This window comes from Dunckerocampus dactyliophorus, chromosome 14 (genome assembly GCF_027744805.1).
Source record: "Dunckerocampus dactyliophorus isolate RoL2022-P2 chromosome 14, RoL_Ddac_1.1, whole genome shotgun sequence".
In the NCBI taxonomy this organism is placed as follows: Eukaryota; Metazoa; Chordata; class Actinopteri; order Syngnathiformes; family Syngnathidae; genus Dunckerocampus; species Dunckerocampus dactyliophorus.
The window spans coordinates 2,766,441-2,792,113 of record NC_072832.1 but is presented as its reverse complement, the minus strand read 5'-3'; the positions used below and the strand labels follow the sequence as shown (position 1 = coordinate 2,792,113).

General features: G+C 42.0%; 2 protein-coding genes across 13 annotated transcripts in view; one reads left to right on the top strand and one right to left on the bottom strand.

Moving 5' to 3' along the window:
• Positions 1 to 24,548, top strand: part of grid1a (glutamate receptor, ionotropic, delta 1a) — a 342,967-nt gene extending 318,419 nt beyond the window's left edge. Inside the window, exon 19 of one of the 2 annotated variants that reach the window (XR_008573689.1) lies at positions 24,396 to 24,548. The gene's annotated coding sequence lies outside the window, so the exon portion shown is untranslated. Of the gene's footprint in view, positions 1 to 2,962; positions 3,000 to 24,395 lie in introns of those variants that run through there. The other variant, XR_008573690.1, reaches the window with a different exon arrangement.
• The window catches only part of ccser2a (coiled-coil serine-rich protein 2a), a 91,896-nt gene that overhangs the window by 14,051 nt on the left and 52,172 nt on the right, over positions 1 to 25,673 (bottom strand). For 7 of the 11 annotated variants that reach the window (XM_054799061.1, XM_054799057.1, XM_054799054.1 and 4 more), the window contains one exon: positions 11,511 to 16,039. In XM_054799061.1, coding sequence (XP_054655036.1) covers positions 15,536 to 16,039 — 504 coding nt within the window. In that variant the 3' untranslated portion in view covers positions 11,511 to 15,535. Of the gene's footprint in view, positions 1 to 11,510; positions 16,040 to 21,049; positions 21,090 to 22,685; positions 22,771 to 25,673 lie in introns of those variants that run through there. The other 4 variants (XR_008573694.1, XM_054799064.1, XM_054799062.1 and 1 more) reach the window with 3 other exon arrangements.

The following is a 25,673-nucleotide window of genomic DNA, read 5'->3' as shown; positions in this document are numbered from 1 at the left end:
GAGTAGAAAAATTTGATTTGATGTGCTGTTTATTGGAATGCTACAAGCTGATGTGGCTAGTTCGTGATGATGATGATGAGAGCGTTTGGCTTGTCGGATGTGCTGCTGTTTGAAGGAGAAGTCAGAGTGCTTCAATCCTAGAAAAGGAGGAAGGTCTGGATTCTCCTTGGAGCAATCGCAAGCCATGACTCCAAAAGCTGCCAAAGGCTGAGCTGCACTGTATTTGTTTACGGCAGGGGTGTCCAGATTTGTTCCAGCGAGGGCCACATAGTGAAAAATGAAAGGATGCAAGGGCCACTTTCATATTTTGTAAAGCAACACATGTATGCCAAGAACTTATATATATACATATATATATATATATATATATATATATATATATATATATATTTAAATGCATTTCTGCTTTGGGATATAAGTGAAAAAGCCTATTAGTACGAACTTCGGTGTTTGCTCTTTTTTTCCCATGTTTTTTGTTGTTTTTTTTTTTATTTTACAAATAATTCAACTTTATTTTGAAATAATCGTATACAATTTTCTTTGTGTAATATTATTCTTATTCTTATTCCCATGTTAGAACTTTTTCCCCAACCTAATTTTCCAATATTATTTTGTTTTGTTCTTTTCTGATAATGTAACGACTTTTGAAAAATAAAATTTTTCCTTGAGTATTTCATCTCTATGCTACAAAAATGACATTAGTTTTTTTCATAATATAACAAGTTGATTCTCGAAAAAATTGCAACCTTTTTGTTGTTAGAATACTTTTTTTACTTAATATTTTGACTTTATTCTTGTACACTACTGCAGATGTTTTCAATTGTTGCTTGTAGATGCAAATGGCCCCCAGGCCGCACTTTGGACAACCCTGGTTTACAAAGTAGACGCATGACTTGGTACACATTTGGGGAGATTTGTACATTAAAGCGATCTAATTTATCTTATTATATATTGTGTAAAACTAGCAACATGAAATTAAAAGCCCAAAATGAATGTAGAACCAGTACGATCCTGGAGTTTGATTATTACGTGGCTGTTTGATGTATGTGGTAAAAGGCAGCGTGCTAGCATCAATGAACTTGAGGTTGTGCACCAGCAAATATGCACAGAAACACTCAATAACGTCAAAGCTTAGCTTAATGCATTCCCACATAGTGTCAGCATTTGAGACCAAATATGAGGTGAAAGAAAAATGGTAAAAATACAGTATACGTAGTAGTCTATCTGTGCAGCATGGGAGGATGTTAGTGCAACCACAATGGTGTGTTCAAGGACCATCAAATAAAGTGGAATTGAGTCACTGCTCGCAACAAACAAATTTTTATTATTTTTTTAAATACCGGACCAGTACGGTATACGTCTGTTGAATGAATATTGAATCCTACTTCACTTATCACAGCCGGGCCTGGAACCAATCGACTGTTATGTGAAGTAAGCAAAATCATAAGGCTATAAAATATTTTAAGTTAAAAAACTGTTTTGTTTTTATGTTTTAAGGTGGTTAACTACTTTTTACGCTTGCGTGACAAGTGCACACGACAAATAGATGTGTGAGTCACCATTGCATTACATCTTGTCATTAAACGTAAAAATGAGCGTGTTGTTGTTTTCAGGTCTTAATGTTACATATGGGTAACTTACTTCAGGGCCTCTGCAGGATTCACCAAATTCAATTGAAAACCTTTTTATGAGCACTATAAAGACCTACTCTATCTCATAACATAAAATTTGACAAACAAATTCAGTCAGAAAATAACTTACAATGTTGTTGTTTTTTTTAACGTGTTCTATTGCTGATCTTGCAAGAAAAAAGCCTTTACTTACATTTCTGGCCTCTGCAAGCAGCTCATTACCAGCTGTAATTTAAAAGCAATAGTTGGATTATAATTACCTTGACTGCAGCAAGGCTCATCGGGTGTGGTGGTCGTTGCTCAGGGCCTGGCTGTGACACATCAGCACATTACTTGCGAGGTCTGCGGCAAAAACTGGAGCAAGCTGTGTAGTTTTGACCCCTCCTTCCCCGCCACAACTAAAAATTATGAAATCCTCTTGAAGTGAGCCTGCTGGCCTCCCCTGGCAATATTCGGCCTCTTAATGTCTCACCGTTCGCTCCATTTTAAAGATCATTACGTTGGAGTTATTGCTTGCCACTGCTCAGCTCAGCATCTGTCCCCCTCTCTCCTCACATTTGACAACAACAATTCTCCACTCTAGTTGCCCCCCCCCCCACACACACACACACAAACCCCAAGGAGAAGACAAACTAAATGAAGAAGCCAGTCAAGTTAACTGGCAAGGCATTAAACTCTCAAACGAGTGCAGTAAAAATGGCTGAAATTAGCTGCCTTTAATGAAAGCATGACGTTGCTCATTGGGCCACTTGAGTGGAGTGGAAAACCTTTGAAAGTTTGAATGCCAATACATATTATGACCAACATTTTTGGAAAAATACACCTCTAAACCTCTGAGGTTGAATTGCAATCACAATTAGCTCATTTCTTCCGTGGATTTTTGGCTTTTTATTGTGACACATCCATCCATTCGTCTTCCACCGCTTATCCAAGGGCGCGTGGCGGAGGCAGCAACCTAAGCAGGGAAGCCCAGACTTCCGTCTTCCGGGCTACTTCCTCAAGCTCCTTCCGGCGGATCCCAAGGTGTCCCCAGGCCAGTTGAGAGACATAGTCTCTCCAACGTGTCCTGGGTCTTCCCCAAGGCCTCCTACGGGTCGGATGTGCTCTGAACATCCGCGTGGCATCCTGAGCAAATGCCCGAGCCACCTCATCTGGCTCCTCTCAAAGCGGAGGAGCAGCGGTTCTACTCCGAGTTTCTCCTGGATGACAAGTGCTTCTCACCTTATCTCTAAGGGGGAGCACAGCCACCCTATGGAGAAAACTCATTTCGGCCGCTTATAAGATTCAAAAGCTTTATTCTTTATTATTTTAACCACGATCTCGTCCTTTAGGTCACCAAGTGTGAAGAGGACAAAAAGAAGAATATACACAGGAAGGTAGACTGGTTGTTTTACTGTGGTTAACGAGCACGAATGCTAAAAAATGTAAAAAAACCCAACAACATTGCATTACATCTTAAAGTTAAGACTGAGCATAAAAATAAAATGAAGTAATGAATTTAAAATGAATGTAATGAAATTTCAAAATTGAAGAAAGAATTAAAAATAAAGAGAAAGACAAATAATAAAGAAACTAAATAAGACTTTGTTGTTTCTGTGGGATTCACTGAACCCAATTTAAGATTTGTAAGACCTTTTTAGGCTACGTTCACGCTGCAGGCTATGATGGTATGATGCTCAATTCAGATTTTTTGTTCAAATACGTTTTTTTTATGTAGTCGTTCACATTACCAAAAAAATGCAACTTGTCAAAGTGAACGCAAAGCGTCTGGGAAGTGACATGCATGCACAACAGCATGACATCACACGCAAGTAAAGTTTGCTGCCAGCGTGTGTTCTCCTTCATGCACTAGTGGCAATTTCAAGGATTTTTTCAGATTATTTTAAGAGAAGCGACTCACCTTTGCATTAAATTGTTCAGTTATGTATAATGTTTAGACCAAGTGTTTTGTTGGATTTATGCCATAACACAGTGATTCACTTATCATAACACTTGTACAATAGACAAGAATGTCAACATTTTTCTTAAAAATTGCCTGTACAGTTAACAAAGTCTTTATGATTTGACAGTTTGACCGTGAAACACATTATTCATGTCTAATTCAGTTTAACCAATGTTAAACACATGTCAATGAGCATGTCGGCTGTGTTAATAATAATCGTGGTTCACTTATTTTTACACTTGTAAAAGTTAAAAATCTTGACGTGTCTGGATGCTTAAAGGTCTTGTGATGGCAGGTTTGACCTGGAACCTGTACATGCTAACACAGTGTTTGCATGCCTGTCAGTGTCAACTGCTTTAAAGTGCCAACCAGGACAAATGAACTTCAGCTGTAGTGACACATAATTAATTTGCCACATTTATTATTCATATTCCTGCTGCAGCGCATCCCTTTTATTATCCTGTGTGTGCGTGTGTGTGGCTGCTCTGAATAAACATGTATCCAGTCTACCAGGTCTGTAGAGTGGGTGTACTGGACAGATGGTGCTGAAGTGTGGAAAACGCAGGCAGTGAGTTGTTTCAATGGCCAGCAGGGGGCTTAAACGTCAGGAAGCCAGTCAGAAGCCAAATTAGATGTTTGTGTTGGGTGTGGGTTAAGGTTTGCGGTTGGGGTTGGGGTTGGGGTTAGGGTTTTGGCTGGTGTGAGGGTATAGGTCAGAGATCTCCAACTGGCGGTCCAAGTCTGGACCCAGACACCATCCATTACGAACCTGGACCCAATAGTTTTTTGATCAGTACATCTTTTTTTGCCTTTACGGTACTTGCTGATCAGCTCATCTGTGCACTGACTAGGTCAGAGGTTCTCAATCCTAATCCAGCAGTGTCCAAACTGCAGGCCGGGGGCCATTTTCGGCCCACAGCTTGTATTTTGTTTGGACCTACTTACATGTAAGATGAATACCTCTGGTTTAGGTGATTGTGGGATGTGTTTTGACTATGAAGATAGTAGCTTTTTGGGAGGTTGGGAGAATCTCTTATATGGATGTTCTGAGCTCCTGCTTCCAAGAAGAGTAATGTTAAATGTAAAAAACAAAAGTATTAATGTCTCCTTGGAGGGCCTCGTGCTCGTCGAGAGGGTAAAAGCAAGGCGGTCAAAAGGAATCAGACCCGTTTACTCGTCACAAGCCACATTATTTGCTCACATTACCGTCGGGACGATCGCATTTGCCTCGCCTCCCTCCGTGCACTCTCTCTGTCACGACAAATATTTTAAAGGCGAATGCCAAGACAAGGCAGCCAGGAGCAGCTGGATCGGAAGACATCATTTAACGGCTGCTACGTCCAACTCTCTTTTGCCCACCACGGGAGAGCGGGAGTGTGAAAAGTTAGGCAAATGTGGTTGCAAGGCCTGTGCGGATAAATATTTTAGGAGGGGGACTTCGCCTCGTCTCTCTGCATCACTTCACGCCGTCCTTCTTCCCCCCCGCCCCACGAGCTCGCACTTAAAGCGTACCACACACAAAAAAAGGCAGCGCTCATGAGGACAAGACATATTGAAAAAGGCTGCAGTGGACAGGTAACCTTTTTTCTGCTGCCTGATGCAGCGGCGGGCGCTTCACGCGGGCTGCAGCCGTTGCCGAAGGCAGAGCAGACGGTGACGACGAGAGGGAAGTGGACAAGCTATGAATTCACTCAGTGTGTAATTCAGAGACCGTGTGAAGTGAATATTTGAAGAGAGGTGAGCACATTCTAAAGTCTACTTTTTTTCTTAGCTTTGGTTGAAAAAGATGAAGAATGTCCATTGGGTCCTTCACAGTTCACTGCAAAGGCCTAAAAACTATTACCACCAAGAATCTTTCATGTGGTTAGGGTTTGGTTTGAGGTTATGTTTAGGGTTTGGGTTGGGTTAGTATTATGGATTGGGGTTAGGTTTAGGGTTATGGTTTGGATTGGAGTATTGGTTTGGGTTGGATGAGGGTTCGGGTTTTCATTAGGATTAAGATTAGGGTCTGTGTATGGATCAGGGTTTTGGTTTATGTTATGTTTTGGATTAGAGCATTGGTTAGGGATAAAGTTTGGATTACAGTTTGGATTTGGGTTCAAGTTATGGTTTAGGGTTACAGTTAGGGTTTGGGTTTGAGTTCAGGTTTGGATGAGGGTTTTGTTTGGGGTTAGGATTTAGGAGTTAGGTTTGTGTTAGGGTTTGGATTATTGTTATGATTTGGGTTAAGAGTAGTGGTTAGGGATAAAGTTTGGATTACAGTTTGGATTTGGGTTCAGGTTATGGATTAGGTTTAGGGCTAGGGTTTGGGGTAGTTTTAAGGTTTGGGTTTGGGCTAGAGTTTGGGTTTGGATAAAGGTTTTGATTAGGGTTAGGATTTAGGAGTTAAGGTTAGGTTTGTGGGTTACTTTGGGGTAGACTTTGGGTTTGTGTGCGGGTTTGGATTAGAGTAGGTCCATCATTGGTATTACCAGTATGAGAAAACCTTAAAAATGTATGTGACTGGAGGTTTTTGAAGACATATCTACTTGATTATGCTCTAATGTGGTGTTGCTCCATACTTTCTGAAGACAGCATTAGTGGAAAAGAGTCAAGTTTCTTTTCAGAACACATTCCGGTGAGAGAGTGCAACACAGGTGCTGACTCATCTTGACCCGGACAGCGAAGGTCATACACGAGTGAGTCCTCTTGTCACTCGAAGTGCGCGCGCCAAAGACGCCGAGATGCCCTAAACAGACTTGATCGGGCCTCTCCTCGGCTGTCTGATGAACTTGACACTTTTCCACCTCTGTGCCATTTCTGCAAGAGCACTTTACGCCAAGCGTCACTCTGCATCAGCAGATCTGGATCTCGCCGGGAAGGCCCCACCTCAGCATCTCCCTGCGTGTCCCGCAAAACATCGCCTGGTAATTGACGAAAATGTGCGAGGCAGAGGCCGCTGTGACAGCTCGGAAAGTCTGCTTCAAAGCACAAATAGGATATCTTGGATGGAGATAAAGTGGAGTATTACAAATGTAGCTTTTACCGGCGCTTCCAATCACGCCTGAGTTGGAGTATAAATTGAGTTCTTTGAGGGAAACATAGCCAGAATTTATGAACTCAGAAGGCCTCCCGAAAAGCTTCAGTAGGAGCTCGTCTAAATTCAAAATAAGCAATTTGCAGATGATAACTTTTTCAAATGCAGGAGGAACAATCCGCTAGTTTTGAGTTCATACCAAAATGTAAGCCGCTGACCCTTTGCCTGGTCAGCAACAGATGTTTCACATCCACTCTATTGATTTTGGAGTGGTTTTTCCTCACCGTAACATTGTAAAGCTGCTCTAAAGGTTCACGGGTGCATTCCATCAACACCGAGAAGTGGACCAAAGCCAAGTATTCTCTAAAAAAGCTCTTTGTTCCACGATGTATGAACTCTTACAACAGAAGAATTGTTGTCTTTGCCGGCTCACGTGGTGATGAGTCATTGGCCCCCCCGCTCCACTCCATTTGTCATTGTTGGCTTCCAGGGAGGTAGAATTGCATTAAAGGCTCAGTTTAGCATGTTTGGAGACGCTGCCATTGATCTGTTTGGACCTGGCACTTCCTACCCCCTTTGCTCGAATTAGAGGCTTGCGCCTAAGCAGCAGAGTGTTTGCACCTGCAATGAAGGCAGTGCTGATGAAGTCTCACTCTGACCACTCTGTGAGGTGGCCCCCGCTATGTGAAACGTCTTTTGTTTTGGAAAGGAGTTTGATTTTCACGCCTTCTGTTCTCTTTCTTGTGAAATTCGTCTCCATGCTGCTTGTTGTCCTCGCGCTCCCCTTCACTACCTCCTCCTTGTCTGAAACTCATTATGTTTGATTAATGCTGATTTGGATTTGATGTAGACCGTGTAAATATCAAATGTGCCGTTAGATGATCGATCCTTTATTATCGCCTTCAGTAATTGTTAAATAAAAGCCAGCAGCACGCCTGTTAATCTCATTCATTAAGAACGGAACATTAAGAAACGTTTACGCAAAGTGGGATACTATTATGGCTGCCATAGCAAAGCACACTGCGGAGATCTCCCGAATATATCAACAAGAAGTGTCAGAAGTTCTTCCAGAGAGGACTGCATACAGAAAAGGGGCCACTTGAAATACATTTTGTTCATGAAAGATGCTAAAACCAATCAAATGTATGTCAACATCCATCCATCCATCCATCTTCTATGCTGCTTATCCTCATTAGGGTCGCGGATGTATGCTGGAGCCTATCCCAGCTGACTTATGGGCGAGAGGCGGAGTACACCTTAGTAATTTTAAATAAATAAATAAAGCTCTGTTTTAAAGTTGACAAAGCATATTCTTTATTATTATTATTATTGTCATTAACATCATTGTTTAAACAGCATCATTGTTAATTACACCTTTTTGCTGGTCAATTGTATTTTTAGAATGGCTGCCTGAGACCCGTTGTCCACATACAAGGACACTTTTGCCTTTCAGCACCATGATGCTTATTTCTTTTTCATGGTCAGATAATCAACTGCACGCAGTCAAAATTTGTTGTCAAGATGAAAGAACAAATACATTTAGAAGGAAAAAACATTATTGACGCACATTATTTCCAGGCTTTCATGGAGCACATAAAATGATGTCACAGGCCACATCTGGCGCCCGGGCCTTGAGTTTGACAAGTCTCCATTTCTAACATCAAAGTGCTACATTTGATGTTCTTGTCACATAATAACAAGAGGCAATTCATGAAAAATGCTGCGGACGAAGTCCAGTCAGCAAAGACACAGCACATTTCCATCTATTAGCCATTATAGCAGTGACAGGAAAATGGGGCCGTTGCATAAATTGCTGCTTTATCTTAAAATAAAAGCCATACATGAAGTAATTAATCAAAGCGTATCTACCTGCACATGCCTCCTTTGGGAGACTGAGTGGACGTAACATGTCCTGTCACAGTGCCCTGATGGAAAACACTCAGTGAATGAGTCTGTCCATCAACATCTCCATGTGGACAAGCTTGTTTCTCTGCTCTCACTCAGCAGGGAGAGTGTTAGTGGTTCACAGTGTGTCAGTGTTAGCGTGCCACACAGCTGCGTCTTTGGATATTGGACAAGTGCTTCATGTGTTCTGAGACAAGAAAGGGATTGCATGTTGACAGAAAATGTGTGTGTGTGTGTTGTTGCGTATTCAGAATGATCTCAGTGGATTTAAACAACAGTCAGACAATGCAACTTCTTGCTCAGTTATGATCAGGGGTCTCAAATGCGCAGTCTGTGGGCCATTTGTGGCTCATATTTCGTGTCACACAGTGAAATGAACCCTGGAGGGGGTCACTGCAGACAACACAGACTACAATCACAGCGCAAACACAATTATGACAGCAAGTAAACACTTATACTACTCTGGGGATTAATAAACAACAACTAAGTTAACTGTAAACACATAACCAAAGCACGCTGGGCAGCCGGAAGCACTCCCAGCAACGGGACTGACGCCAGCTCCCAGCATGTCTTGCGGTACTTATTTTGTAAGTAGTTGTTTATGATCCATCCATCCAGCCAATCACTTTCTTCTGCCACCTCTTCCACCGGGAGGACACCAAGGGGTTCCCAGGCCAGCTGTGAGAGCTAATCCCTCCAGCGTGTCCTAGGTCTGCCCCCCGGGAGGCATCTAGGAGGCATCTGGACGAGATGCCCGAGCCCACCTCAACTGGCTCTCTCGATGTGAAGGAGCAGCATCTCTACTCTGAGCCCCTCCCGGATGACCGAGCTCCTCATCCTATCTCTTCGGTTGAGTTCAGCCACCCTACTGAGGAAACTCATTTCAGCCGCAATCTCGTTCTTTCTGTCACAAACCAAAGATCATGACCATAGGTGAAGGTGGTAACATTGGTCGACCGGTAAATTGAGAGCTTTACCTTCTGGCTCAACTCTCTCTTCACCACAATGGTCCAGTACAGCGACCGCATTACTGCAGACGCTGCGCCAAAATAACTGTCAAACTCACACTCCAACCTTTCCTCACTTGTGAACAAGACCCCGAGATACTTGAACTCCACCTGGGGCAAGACCTCACTCCCAACCCAGAGTGTGCAATCCACCCTTGGGAACCATGGCCTCGGATTTGGAGGTGCCAAGTCTCATTCCAGAAGCTTCACATTCAACCCACCAGACCACCCAACACTGAAGGTCACAGCCCGATGAGGCCATCAGGGCCACATTGTCCGCAAGTAGCAGAGATCACATTGTTTATGATCAATTTATTATAATGATAGCACAGACCAGAAGACCGTGTAAGCTGGAGATGATTGGTGACCCTCGTGCCTAGTGACCTGTGGCATGAGGCGCAAGCAAGCGCCATAAATCAGATTATCTTTGGCAATAGGTTCGTCTGCCACCAGCATCCCTTGGAGTCTTCCGGCAGAGAACACCCACCGTTTATCGCATCCCCATCTATCTCATTAGTCTCTCTCTCCACAAAAGGTGTTGTTGATGACCCTCTGTTGGTGTCCTGTCTGGTTGAGCCACATTCTTGGTCAGAAATATCCCACCTGCATGCATTCCTTTCCTCCAGCATCGTAACTAAACGGCATGTGTTAAATAATGATATATGTATTCATGAATAAGAGTAATAATTACATAAAACATTGATTGTATCACTTCAGTGGGCACACGCAAACATGAAGCGTTAGCAAAGGTACAAGCAAGCTAAAATAGGAAAGGTCTTACCTTCTTGCTGTCTGGACGGTTTAGTGGACGTTGGAAGGTCACTGAGGCAGCAGATATGTCTCTGCAGCACACTTGACCACACGCTGAGATTCGATTAATGCGAAAGAGGGAAGGCAAGTCGGAGGTGATAGAGGTGCCTGCCGTGGCATGTCCCAGCACCTGATCTGTTACGGACTAATACTCTCTCAGTGTCTTCGTCATCCACCATCACAGCTACAGCCCTCAAAAACAAACAAAGAGGGCGGATTGCTGAGAGGACATTTAGGCCATGTCCACGGGGACGCTCCTGGGACTTTTTTGTTTGTTTGTTTGTTTTGGTGGGTTGAAAAAAAAATCGCATCCACAAAAAAACGCTGAAAATGTCTTACATAAGGCAGACCTACCTGTCGCGCTGTAAACGGACACATGTGACAGAGCCACGTGACATCAAAACTACAGAAGAAGAAAGAACACATGCACGTAAAGTCCGTTGTCTTCTGTTTTCCAGGGCTTGTCGACACCGATGACGAAGTGGAATACTAACAACACTAACCCTAACTCAACAACCCAGGGTGATCAAACACCTAATTTCCCAGGTTTTGTCTGGTTTTCACGTCCTGTCCCGGCCGTCCTGTTTTTTCTTTTGTGTGATGAATGCGTCCTGGTTTTTATTGTTTTTCATATGACCATTCAATTGAGCGGCATTAGGGCACGTAATCCCTGGTTTTTTTATTAGTGTTGCCAAACAGACAAAGCAAAACACATGAAGAGTTAACACTGTGGCACTTGCCGAGTTTTGTCAAATTGGGGACGTCATGCACAACGCAGTTGAAATTCCCAAGTTGGTGAGACTTCAGAGAGCACATTTTTCCCAAAAATATTTGGTACGTTCCAGAACTAGAGCATTTGACCTCATTGTGTTGTGTTTTTGAACGTTCTTCCTCTGGAACCTGTGTCTGTGGTTATGAATATCATTCATTCAGTCATTCAATTTCTATGTCACTTAATCCTCATTAGGGTCGCTGGGGGTAAGCTGGAGCTTATCCCAGCTGACTTTGGGTGGGAGGTGGGAGGCAGGGTACTGGTCGCCAGCCAATCAGTGGGTACAAACAACCATTCGCACTCACATTCATACTTGTGGACAATTTAGAGTCGCCAATTAATCCAACATGCATATTTTTGGAATGTGGGAGGAAACCGGAGTGCCCGGAGAAACCCCCCCCCCCCCACACACACACACACACAGGGAGAACATGCAAACTCCACACAGAGATGTCCAACTGAGATTTGAACGCAGATCTTCCAGCAGTCTCTGTTGATGGATAGTATTTTGTAATTTAATATATCTTTGAGTAAAATATCATCTGAGTATCTCAATGCCAGGCCGAGTGTCCTGGTTTTCACGAATCAAAATATGAAACCTAACCCAGACTCCATTCCCAACCTCAACTCAAAGCAGTCCACGGTGTACAATCAGATGTTGTACAGACACCAACCCTCTCCCCGCCGACCACAACCACAACCCACCCTCTCCAGCTTGGAGAGGATTGGACCGTCTTGCCTGCAGCGTTTGTTAATATTTGAAAGGATTGCTGGAGGAAGCGGACCGGGACTTTTGGTTCCAGATGCAGCGGGCAGATAAAGCCTTTTCTCAAAAAGTTGGCTCAATTCAAAGACAAAAAAGGAGTTCAGTTAAGGGGTCCGGTTTTCAGCTTCTTTTCCAAGCTCAACATGCGAGTAGAAAATCAAAAAGTCAATAAAAGTTTATCAATCACACGTTTATTTCCACAGTAATACAACCATAGAGGTGGAATACAGCGGAGAATGTCCTTCACGTGTCCAACGTGGACATCAATGATCAGCACTGACACACTTATGGCCTCTCATGTGCTGCCACAGCTTCTGAATAGCATAGAAATGATCCACAGTCATTTAAAGTGCATCAAGTTAGGATAATTTTGCTTTAACAGTCACAATATTGCACTGTCCACCGCATCCGACATGTAATAAGCCATTACTGTGTCATTACTTTTACATTTTCACACAAAGCAAAAATTGATTTACTCCCACAAACATTTCAAGCTTTCCATTTTACGTCAAAGTCAATGGATGGAATGAGTCTATGGGTTGTGGTACTTGTTAAGGTCACAAGAGGCAGCAGTGAGAAGGGTTTTTTATGTTGAAATGTTGAAACTTTTACTTTAATGTTGAAAATAAGTTGAAAAATGTATTCTAATGTATGAATACATATTTTTTAATTAAGTTAAAATTAAATTTCATTTCAATTGTTCATTTTAGTATATATTAATATAAAAATGTACGTGTGTATGTCATGTCCGTATCAAACATTTTTTTTAAATTCACAAAATAGTAATATATAATGGAAAAACTACTTTAATGAGCTTTAATTATTAATTTGAAGTGTTTAATTTAGTTTTACTTTAATTTAGTTTGAGTAAAATTGGCAAAGAGTGCATTTGGAATACAGGACGTGAAACAGAGAGGGGGTAGGATTAAATAAGCTTTGCTTCTTCCTGCTCCCTTTTGGACACGTGGAACTGAGTTGTACTACGATCTATTACTACGATGTATTCCAATGTAACTTGTATGCATGTTCAAAATAAATGAAAACATTACCATCGTTGTATGCGATACATTTGAATGACATATTATCTTTATCCAAAAACATGACTTTAAGGGCACAAAACCTCCGAAAGATCAGAGCACTTGGCTCTTCTGATATCACTACCCTCCGCCACTCGGGGGCATATTTGTGATTTTGGCAACATTTCTTATAAAAGCTATCATTTATTGCGGGCTTTAAAATGATAGCTGTCATGGGTGCACATATTTTAATATTTTACTTCTACAGCCAATTTGAGGTGAAAAAGAAAGCTTGAAAAGTGCAAATATGCTTGCGTCTCTCTTGAGGCTCCTTGGTGGCCTTCCTGTAAATTGTGGTTAAGATGACAAACACCTTATAGCTCGCTGGCGTCTTATTCAACTCGACTGAATGCTGCAATACAACATAACCAGACGCCCTCCTTTTGGTGCAAAAGCAGCTTCAACAACAACAAAAAAACTGTTGCAAAAACAAGTTAAATAAGTTCCCTGTGTGAGAATTGATCCACGGCTGCTGCAGTGTTTTGTTTCTGGCTTTACACGAGACTGATTGGCCAGACTCTTAAAGTGACCGAGGAGGACATTGATTTGGAGATTACAGCGGCACGGAAGGGGCCCCCTGCGTCTTGTGCTTCTTCTTCTTCTCCTTGGCATCATGTTTGTCTTGACAAACACAAACAGACTACATTGATTCCTGGCTGGGAATTAAGAAGCGATGAGTGACAACAGCCGAGAGGGGACAGGGCTACTCCGTGGACTACAAACAAACGTATTCCGCCTCACGCTCATCCACTTGGACACACGTTTGCCGCATTTTCTCCAAACAGCCTCAAGAGCTCCACCATTTATTGTTTTTTTGGGGTTTGCTCGGCTTGGCACACAGAGCAGCTGTTTGATGGTACCACGGAACATAAACCTCTCGCCGTTTAGAGGACTTAGGACACTCAGTCAGTCCTGCCCCGCCTTTGGCACCATTGGAAGAGGCGGGCCAGGCCATAGAATGACTGCGCTGCAGTTGCTCCCTTGCCAGTTCTTCATGATAACGACATTTTGTAAAATAAATAAGCACTTGAAATAATCCAAAAGTCAAAACGCACGGCAAACTCGCTCACGCGCGTAATAAGCAAGTGTCATTTCATGAATGCGATCGCTCCCCATGCAAGTAATCAATAGCCGCCACCTTCCTTGATGCACATGATCTGAGAAACTCAAAATAAGAACTAGCTAACTAGTAACAACTAGCTAACTCTCTTTTCTATTTAGCGCCAGAGCTCAGCGGAAGTCATTTAAGGATAATTTTCTGAAAGAGGTGGGAGCAAGGCAGTGTTCTGCAAGTCCCCAGTCAGGTCTCAAGTAAAGACGTGCAAGTCCAAGTCAGGTCTCAAGTCAACACAAGACTGGTCGAGTCAAATCCGAAGGCTTGAAATTTTCGTGTCCTTACAAGTCATAAGCACTTAGTGTGTCCCTAATAAAATGCCATTTTAACAATCTATTCCATTTGACAAATACAATGAATGCATTTTGAATTGTTTTTGAAATCAAATACGACCAGTGCGACGAGACACACAAAGAGTGCTGCATAGCATTTAGAACTGATGGAATCCACTCATGCGTTGTTTGTTCTTAAATCTGATTGGACGTTAAGAGATGCATTCAATGAGGCAGATTCCAAAGGCAGAGGCCTTGGATAAATACAACTTCATTTTATGGCTGTTGGCTGGCAGATGAAAGCAGTGTGACAAAAACATTTTATTAAGTAAATTGCTTTTTTTTTTAATTGCTTTTTTTCAAACATTTTTGGGTGCCATGAGCACTTTATCTAAACTAAATAGTCCTATTTTATTTATCTTATTTACAAGACGGCATGTCATTTACTGTGCGAGGCAGTCAAAGCGATCACATTAATTATATGACACGTCTTTATCTGAGTGAGTGCACAGGTTTTGACTTTTTGAATTACTTTGGACTCCTTCGGATGTTCTATTATACACTGCTTCCCTGATCTTTGGCACCACTGCATGCATGCGCACACAGCATGGCTGTAATACCATCGCATTTCATAGCAGAAACTAATAGAAAGACTCAAAATAATCCAAAAGTCAAAACCCTGGCTCCCCTCACAAGCAAATAATGACAGCCGCCACCTTCCATGAAAGATACAATCGAAACGACTGGAGATAATCCACAAAGTCAGGGAAATTGCAGTAATGCTGCAGTGATTGGCAGAATTTAAGTATTGGATATTATGAGAGTGTGCAGGTGTACCTAATGTTGTGTCCAGTGAGCTAACCTATTTCTCCGCAACAGGAGCTTCACCTCTCTCCACCTTCTCTGTTATGGCTCCTTTCTTTTAGCCTGTCTGCTTTCTCGCCTCCGTCGTTCACCCGCGGGGCCGTTCAGCACTACACAGTAAAGGTCACGTCTGTCTGTGCCGTCTTTAATGTTTCCGTGCATGTAGGTCGGTGGGGGGCACGGCCGGGCGAGGACGAGTGTAGCTTTAAATTGAGTTAATAAGTTAGACAGCAGCGGGGGAATAAAAGTGACATGAGCGCCTCCCTCCTTCCTGTGCATGTAGGCCGTGTGCGTCCATATGCTGCTACATGTTCCAAACTAGTCCACAGGGGTTTCTATTTTGGTTAAGCGGGAAGCTCCTCAGGGAATCTTTGGCTTGGGGAGACACGAGCGACCAGGCGTCCTGTTCTCCGAGTTAGCTCCACCGTGAGCACCGCCAGGCTGGAGCGGCGAGGTGCGACACAGGCTTGGGAGGTGAGGCCGGGGGCCGGTGTGAAAGCAAGGAAGGCCTCGGGATGGAGGGGGCAGCTGCCTGCTCCTGGAAGCCAAAGGCTTCAGGGAAGACTGTCTGAGCGGCTTGACGACAGGAAGCAACGCGCCTATGTGACAGCGAGGAGGCTGCAAGGATGTGGGAGCGCCCTGGTGGCGCAGCACAGCTGCCGATGGAGCCCCTGAGCTTAATCTGTGAGCGCCGAGGAGGTGACTCAGCTCCAGTGCTGACGCGAGGCCATCAAGAGGACCGTCGTCATCGAAACGGGCTCCTGCGTCGGTAGCGTCCCTCGTTAGGTCACTGCGGCCCTCGGTGAGAGTTCTTACTGGTCTTGCCTGGTGGGAAGGCTCGCTGAGGTTGAAAGGTATTTGAAGCTGCAGGAAAGAGCAAAGATGAATCCAAAAAGATTAAAAAATGAACATAGTTATGAAACAGCATAATGATGCTGATTTTGAAATGTTTTTTTCATGGTGCTCCAGAAATGCCATCTTTTCTTGGGGGTGGGGGGGACACTTTGATATTTCGCGGCAGCAAAGAGGGAATATTCTCCCGTTTCTTTGACTTGTTTATTTGCTGTTAACATCACAGCGTGTTTGTGCTGCCAGTCACTGAACGATTCCTGGATTAGAAGAGGCAAAGTCAGAGAGGAAGCCCTGAGTCAGCATTTAGAGGAGAATAACCTTGCCGTGCGAGCGGCTGGAGATGGGCTTCAAAACGTTTCCGAGAACCACAATGTTGTGACGCATGGAGCCATTTTTCCCACGGAAAACAACGTCACAAAAGTAGTGCCGTGTTCATCGACAACATTTCAATGAGAAGCATCAGCACCACGTCTACAAAATACCAGTACAGAACGTTGCCCAATAAAACATCTAATCCAAAACTGCCCAATTTGTCTAAATGCATACATATAAGGATATATGTAATAATATACATGCAGTAATAAATATAATACATACTATAAGATCTTTTAACGACTGCAGTTTCGCACCACAAAAGAGTGACCGAGATGATTGAGAATGTCCAGACGAGGGCGGTTTCACTCTTTTGTGGTGCAAAACAGCAGTTGTTGAAAGATATCTTAAGGACTCTCATTTTGCTTCTTTTCACTCTTTTCTGGTGCAAATCTGCAGTCATTAAGATACCTTAAGGACTGTCATTTTGCATCACAAAACCTAGAGGCATGCCCAGACAAGAACGGTTGCACTCTTTTGTGGTGCAAATCTGCAGTCGTTAAAAGATGTCCTGCAGACTGTCGTTTTGCACCACAAAAGAGTGGAGGCGTGGCAGACAAGAACGTTTTCCCTTTTTTCACTCTTTTGTGGTGCAAAACGCAGTGGTTAAAAGATAGCTTAAGGACTGTTGTTTTGCACCACAAAAGATTAACCTAGGGGCATGCCCATACAAGAATGGTTTCACTCTTTGCAAATCTGCAGTCGTTAAAATATATCTTAAGGACTGTCATTTGGCCTCTTTTCACTTTTTTGTGGTGGAACTTTGCAGTCATTAAAAGATACCTTAAGGATTGTCGTTTTGCACCACAAAAGAGTGACCTAGAGGCATGGCCAGGCAAGAACGGTTCTTGCCTCATCCTTCAGAGGTACCTTGGATCCTGCACCAACCCCTCAGACTAGCGCTGTCCTACCTAGTCTTTGAGCAGGAACCCATGAAGCCTGCTCAGATGAGAGGCAAATAATAATAAACATGTGCATAGTATTTTATAGGATATTTAGTAAAAACTACACTTTTGTCCAGATCCTCAAATAGTTCTATAGTATATACACAGTATATCAGCTTGTTTTAGTCCCTTTACTGTTAGAGTATATACACAGTATATCACATTGTTTTTGTCACTTTACTGTATTTCCACAATTTAATGGTCTGCCACCAACACAATTCAAGCGTTGAGAAATGATTGACCAGTAAAGCAGCAATCCTGGCCCTGTGACCTGGCTGGCCCAGCACATTCCCACATGATGCCCGGTGCTACAAGGTAGATGGATTCTTTATTCATCTCCAAGAGAAAGGTGACTTCTTGCAAGCATTCAGGCAGCAGAGGAAGGCTTATTAGATGAATGCCACGGCACAGCTGCTCGGGTCAGAAGAAGAGTACAACACTGCAGCAGCATCTCACCGTGCATAAATGCAGTTTCCTGATGACCCGCCACCTCTGCAGCCATCAAATCCTACTTACGAGCTGGGCTTGTTAGCTTGTTTGAGGGGGCTTCTTTACTATATATCCGCCTGAAGCCATCTAAAGCTATTAAAAACATGAACTCTCATAACGCGGCCATCTCTGAGGATGTGTGAAGATGTGCGTTGTGGTCTCTGATGCATGCTGGATTACATGCAGCACACTGCCAGCCGGCTGTGAAGGACCACAGCGCCCTCTTCTGGTGCAACAATGTCTTTCAACCTGCCCCGCTCATCAGCATTTGTTCATTCCTGCTGTGGATTTTTCACTTTCTTCCCCCTTTTTCTGCTCCTCCTCAAAATAGTTTTATGTGCACTAGCTCTAGTTGCAACACAACGGATGCATTTTTTAGAAAATAGCTTTAACGCTAATGAGCTGTGCTTGTCTCCGACACAGTGTGTGTCTCCAAGAAGTGTACTTGATCCACTTTTTCAATATAGACTAACTTGTGCAACAGAATAGATGCCATATATCGCATACAACAATGCAACATTAAGGAGTGGACACAAACGTTAAACATTAAACACTAGTATAGCACTGGCAGCTAGAGTGCTAACAGGCTGCATTTTAAGACGTGTAGCGAAGCTACATCTATCCAGGGGCAGGTCAGATGGATGTTTTTCCTTCATGAACTTCAAAAGCGAGTGTTTTCACCTTTTCTCTCAACAGTAAAGCAAACTAGTGAGAGAAATGGCAGATTTTTGTCACCTTTAGCCCTTTAAAAAAACACTTTTGCATAATATGGCATCTGTACAAATGATTATTGTATTGTGTAAAGGCAGAATTGTATCATATTAGCTAGCGCTTGGCAGGTGTTCCTAATGTTGTGGCCTTTGAGTCATACCAAAAAGGCATTAGAGTAATCTCTCGGCACTTTGCTCTTCGAATTTTGCAGCTTCACTCCATCATGGTTTTTCAACAATTTATTAATGAATACATCGGCACTGTTTGTGGTTGAATGTGGCCTATTATTAGCCAAAAACATCCATATTTTAGCACATTTTCCATAATTTTTGTCTAAATTAAACATTTTAAAGTATTAAAATATCTAAATGAACTAAAATACAAATATAAGACATTGAAAAACGCTGTGATGATATGTAGTACTACACACTGGTCACTAGGTGTCAGTAATGTTACACGGATGAGACAATAGCCCCTGCAAGAAGTACTGTACATTACAACAGTACAACACGAGTCTATATTGTCTTATTTCTGTATAAGGGGTTTCATTTTGTCTGATGATGTCTACTATATTTGGTAATATTTGTGTAAAGGTGACTATAGGGGTGTTATTTCATGTCTACAGGGCTCTAATAATGTTAAAAAACATATTTAAAAGATCATAAATCCTTTAGAGTTTACCTAACTTTGATCATATTCAATTTATAAATAAGGAATCCTATTTATCACGGTCTGATCTGGAAGCGAGGGATTACTTTAATTTAAAACCAAACACTTTTCACATCACGCATGAGAACAGTGCTGTTATAAATTTGACCACTAGACAGGCTAACGGTAGCCAAAGTAAACAGGAAAGTGCACTGTACGTGTACGTGTTTATAGCCTCTCATGTCGTACAGGAACAATAATTGTTTGCAGTCTGCTGCACATTACCAGCAAACATGATGAGCTCCTAACGCCATCATGTACATAATGCCCGTTCACAAACAATGACGAAGATGCATTTGATGCACCTGGCGGCCAATCTCATTTGCAGCTTTGTATCTCTCTTTTACAAAAAAACACATTTAAATGGCCTCCGCTGCACAAATCTGAATACGTAAATAAATATTTCCAGCGTTTAGTCGCCAAAGGAGTAGAGTGTCATTGTGGCACATCATCATCATCACACGAGCACGCTAATGTGGCACCACTCCATTTCCAGGCTGGATTAGACGGCTGTGGCGTTTATAGGCGGTCGTGAAAATGGTGATTTGGACGTCAGAGCGAGGTGCTCTGCTGCTTTAGTGAGTCGCAAGGACAGTCAATCATTGTCCCATGACACATGTTCTACGTTAACCCTTGATCAGACGAGGGATCACGCCAGGTTCACAAAGAGGGGGGCTTCACTGGGAGGGCATCAAGAAGCAATGACAAAAATAATGATAATCATTAAAAAAGGTACAATTTCATTCTAATGACACGGTGTTAGGAACAGTGGCCCCGCACCTTTATAATACATTTAATATCTTCTCACACTCACTACGAAAGTGCTGTCACAACATCAAGTGAATTTATGACATTTTGGCAAAATTTGTTTTATGTATTTATTATTTTTATTTAAGATATTTAATTAAAAAATAATAATTTATGTGTTCATATTTTATAAAATTTTGTATTTTATTGAATATAGTGAATTTATATAACATTTTAGCAAAATATTTATATTTATAAAATAAAGATTTTATAATATATTTATATAAGTTGTTGCATGCTCTAAAATTGGATTGTGCAAGCATTGCTGAATTTGAATGAAAAAAATACACAATAAAAAAAAAATTATGGAAAATAATCCCAAAAACCTGCAAAAAAAAAAACAAAAAAAACAAAAAAAAACAGGTGAATAAAAAAATCATTTAAAAAATATTTAAGACTTCAAAAGTTTTGTTGTGTACATCCTGAGCTACATTTTTTAACTTTCCTTCAAAAGCATTTTAAAGAGTGCCCCGGAAAGGTTTAAATACAGCAAAAATCAGACCATCGTTGGTGGAGAACGGACACAAAACGTGCACGAAAACAAAAAAAAGTGACACATGCATTGTGCTGACTTCATTTGATGACACGGAACAAATACAAAATACATGCAAAAGTCATGGGACACACCTCTTTTTTAACTACACGGGGTACGACCAGGTGCTTACCCGTTGCACAGAGCACGCATGCGTGGATGAGTGTGGTGTCTCTCTCGGGACGGTGACAAATTGACCAGAAATCCTCTACAGACACACTAACATCTCGTAGAAGAGAGGAAGCTGTTTTTATTGTCTTCCGTTGTCAGTAATGATGGTCCCAACACATCACCAAAATAAAATCGTCAAAATAAATTAGGATATAATTAAGACCCAGACATAAGTAAAACATAAAAAGTGTCACTGCAACCTAAAGACGGCATGCAGCAGAAAAAGAAGAAGAAGAAGGAGGTCATGCTTCAGAAGCAGGTTAGAGAGGGAGAGAGGTTCTACTGTACCATGGGCGGTCAGTGAAGTATTGCACTAGGTGCTCCACTCCTTGCCACAGTCGTTACGTGTGGGCAGTTAGATAGCAAGACCAGCAGATGAAAGAGAAAAAGACAGAGGAAGGAGACGCGCACACGCACACACACCCACACACACACACACACACATTCCACCCTGCATTAAAACAGTCCTAAAAATCAGAATTCAACCATCATTTTCAGGAAAAGATGCACAAAACCTCAGCGTTAGAAACAATTACGCGGAAAACAAGGACGGCTTTTTCTTTGCCTTTTTTGAACAACTGTCGACCCATATCAAACCTGCCACCCGTAGGAGCCCGTACGACCAGTTGTGATCGAGATATACAGTATACAGTGCGTGGTCTTATATTTGTAAATAAATTGTTATTTGGATTTTTGTGTTGTTTATGTTGGCATAGTTGTTTAGATGTTTGAGCTGTCACAAAAGCACACATTTGTGTCAAAGTAAAAGTTATGCTTGAAATGTATCTTTTCACAAAAATCTGGTTTTCTCCCTTTTCTAGTTGGGAACTGATATTTTCCTAAAACTTACCTATGTTCTACTGCTGATTACTACAGAACGGAAAATGGTAGAAACAAACTTTTTTTCTGATGAAAGATGGGAGGCTAATGTTTCTTTTGGAGGGTTCAATGTTTATATAGCCAACCATTGAAAACAATATTCTGTGTGCCTTGAAAGATCTGTCAAAATCGTTTAAAACGTCCGGTACTGAAGGGGTTGTCTTTTGAAAAATGGCTGGGATTGAATGAGTTAATATTAGCGCCAGAAATGTTTTTAATGTGTACTGAAGTATGAAATCAGGCCGGCTTTAATTCTGAAGTTCTCTTCTTTCCCACCTCCTTTTCTCTCGCTGCACGCACATCATTCCACTCATGCAACGCGCTGCTGGTGGTGGTGGTGATTGTGGGAAACTGAATGCGGCGCTGATGCATTTGTCAGAAAAAAAAAAAAAAAAAGAGCTGATGAAAATCGACGACGCTGAAATAAAACCTGGCACGTTCTCCAACAATGCCATGCGTTTATTTTCACCTTCGCTCTTGATTCAAAGCCCCGTGGGGGATTCATGCAAAGAGCAGAGCGTAGGTTCTTCCACTTGTTTCTTTATTGTCTTTTTGCTTTTCAACTGCGCATTTCCTGCCATGCAATTGTTGTTTTTCGCCTGCTTTCCACTCCAGCACCATCACAGCAGTGTTCCTGTGTATTGTGCAATTCCAGTGTTGAATGGAGTGTTCGATTTTTAATACATGTGCTGCCATTTTCAAAAACTATTCTTCACTTTGTCAATATGAGGTGCTGGGCATAGAATTTTGTGATATAAAATACATTTTATCTATTTTGGTATACGGCTGTAACAGCAAAATGTGGAAACTAATTACAGCGCATTACTTTTTGTGTTAATGATACAAAATTCTTGTGACAATTACTTTAATTATAAAGTCGAGATTTAAGGGAGAAAGCGAATGTGCTGTGCACAGCGTGTCATTAAAGTAAAAATATAAAGGGAGACCATAAAAGCCTGGAAATTGCTGGAGATGAGCTTCTAAAGTAGTTTTATGAGAAGCAAAAAAAAAAAATCATCAGGAAAGCATTGTGTTAGTGACTCACTCTGTCTGCGCTGGGGCATGCTGGTACAGGTCAAGGCCTGGTGCTGTGCCTGCCACGGAGGTGGCGAGGGGGAGGGCAGCGCACCCTACGCAGAGAGAGAAAACACACGGGACAAAGCATGACAAACACACACACACACGCCAACACAGCATCGGCCATCCAATGTGCATAATTTCACAGCTAATTCAACAGGTACGACGCACAACGTGAGGCCAAACATTCCCACCGCCCTCTGCGAACGTATAAACTCACACGTAGCGTCGTTTGCCCACAGCGCTGAGTCACCTGTCAACTTGACAGCTTCTCCAGCATGAGATGAGGGAGACATATTTTATCCATCACTGTGCAGGGTTTTAATGAGACCCCACAGAGAATTGACCTGTGCAATAATGACTTGCAGGGAGCGTCTGAATCACGCCATCAACACAACATGGCTGCATGACGAGCTAGTGAGCACACCGCAGCAAGCATTTGTTATGGCAGCGTCTCTTGTCAAGGGGCAATACTATAGAAAGTAAACTTGAATGGACCTGGGAGTAGTCAGTATACAAATAAGCTAGTAGCAAGATGATTGTTTCTTGACTACAGTCAAGCTTGGTGGATGTCTGGGGCTACACGAGTGCTGCTGACACTGGGGGAGCTGCGGTTCATTGAGGGGAAACTTTTTCCGCATGTACTGTGAAGCAGAAAATTGGTCAGAGGGCAGTTTTCACATCTAAAAGCTAAGAAAAGCACAGGAGGCTCTGTCTTGCTTGTGACATTAAAAAAAACCAAAAAGAAGTGATAAGTGAAATGTAGTATTCTACACTGGTCCCTTGGTGTCAGTAATGTTACTGTTTTGTTCGGTGAGACACACAAGAACATGACTTGATCGCTGGAACAACAGGCTTTTATTGCAGGTTTGACTTACCTCACAACAGGCACAACTGTAATAACATAATCCACACTTTCTTTTTCTATGCCGCTTATCCTCACTAGGGTCGCGGGGGTATGCTGGAGCCTATCCCAGCTGACTGTTGGGCGAGAGGCGGGGTACACCCTGGACAAATAGACAAACAAGTATTCACATTCATACCATTTTGTCTCAAATTAACCTAACATGCATATTTTTTGGAATGTGGGAGGAAACCGGAGTAAACAGAGAAAACCCATGCATGGGGAGAACATGCCAACTCCACACAGAGATGCCCAAATGGAGACTCAAATCCAGATCTTCCCGATCTCCTGATTGTGTGGCCAACATCCTAACCACTACGCCACCGTGCAGCCCCAAAATCACCATAATAAGAACAACAACATGGACTACTGTTGTGGCAGTAACTCATGCCAAGCTAAAACTTAACTCTGAACCACTGATGTCAACACATTTACTGCAACACACATATTATTTACGTCTTAAATGTCTTCTTTTCTGTTAGGATGTCTACTATAATGGCTAACAGGAGTGTAAAGGTGACTATAGGGGTGTTATTTCATGTCTAAAGGGCTCTAATAATGTTAAAGCCATATTTAGAAGGTTGTAAACAGGTTTTCTGTTTAAATATTTCTGTTGAAATATTCCATTTATAAATAAGGAATCCTACTTTGCAGAAATTCACTTATCACCAATTAACAAACGAGGGATTACTGCGTATTTGTTTTACTTCTCATGTTTTTTGCTGACTTTTTGTCTCCCACGGTGTCCATCCTCCCAACCCCTGCCACAAATAGATTGCAGTCCTGGGGGAAACTGCACTGCAAGCATGGTCGTCAAGTAGAGACGAAAAACATCACTCTCTCAAACAGAGAGGAAAGGAAAGGCGTCAACTTCCCAGGAGGGCGAACAACAATGCATGTTCCCATTCTTTGTACTGAAGGAGGACTTCTGAGTCTCGGCAGTCTTCAATGAAGACCACTTGTACAGCGGGAGGGCTTTAATAGCACAGGTGGCAAGGAGAGAACAAACAGGTCCGTTAAAAGACGCTGAGAATGATTCTGTCTGGTTGCTTCACGCTGCTTTCCCCTCCATGACCAGCAGGCTCTTGCAGAGGCATCAAGACACACAACAAAAAGACCTCCATGTAAAGCAGGTGGGCAAACATTTCATGAAGGCAAAGTATTCTTCCACCTAGAACATGCACCAGCGCCTCCTAAGGACGTACGGTCACAGTCATCTAAGGCTATTTATTTATTTATTATGTATTGTGTACAAAACGAAGACCAGCACGACATCAAATTACAAGCAGTTGTGTGTTTGCAACTGCTGGTTGTGATGGTGAGACCCAATGTGATGTCAGAGTCAAATAAGATCCTCTAAATCAAGGGTGTCCAAAGTGCGGCCCGGGGGCATTAGTTTTTTTATTATTGGTCCATGGCACATTCCAAAACTATAATTTAACAAGAAAGCTAAAAAAAAAAATTTAAAAACAACAAAAATGGAAAAATGAAAGTACGGTAATTGTACAAGAATAAAGTCAAAGTCAAAGTCAAATTAGAGAAAGAAGTTGTCTTCTAATGAGAAAACAAGCCAGAATTTGACAAGAATAACGTAATATTATGACGAAAAAAGTCACTTTAGTAGCATAAAGTTGACATTTTAACAAAAAAATAATTAGGCCAGCGAAAAAGTTGTAATATTATGTCAATAAATACAAAATATTATGGGAATAAAGTCAAGAAGAAAGTTGAAATATTTGGAAAATGATCAAAAACACAGTATCAGAAATGGAATTTTTTTTTTCAAAAAGTCAAAATAGTAAATATTAAATATTAACAGTTGCAATTTTACTAGAATAAACGTGCAATATAATGGGGACAGACCATGTCATTTTAGTAGCATTCCACTGATATCAAATGTTTTTACATATACAGTACATATCTTCCTAGCATATTTACAAAATGTCAAAGTGGCCCTTGTATCTTTTCATTTTTCACTATGTGGCCCTTGCTGGAAAAAGTTTGGACACCCCTGCTCTAAATGTTGGGGGCACTCTGCTGTTTTTAAGGAGT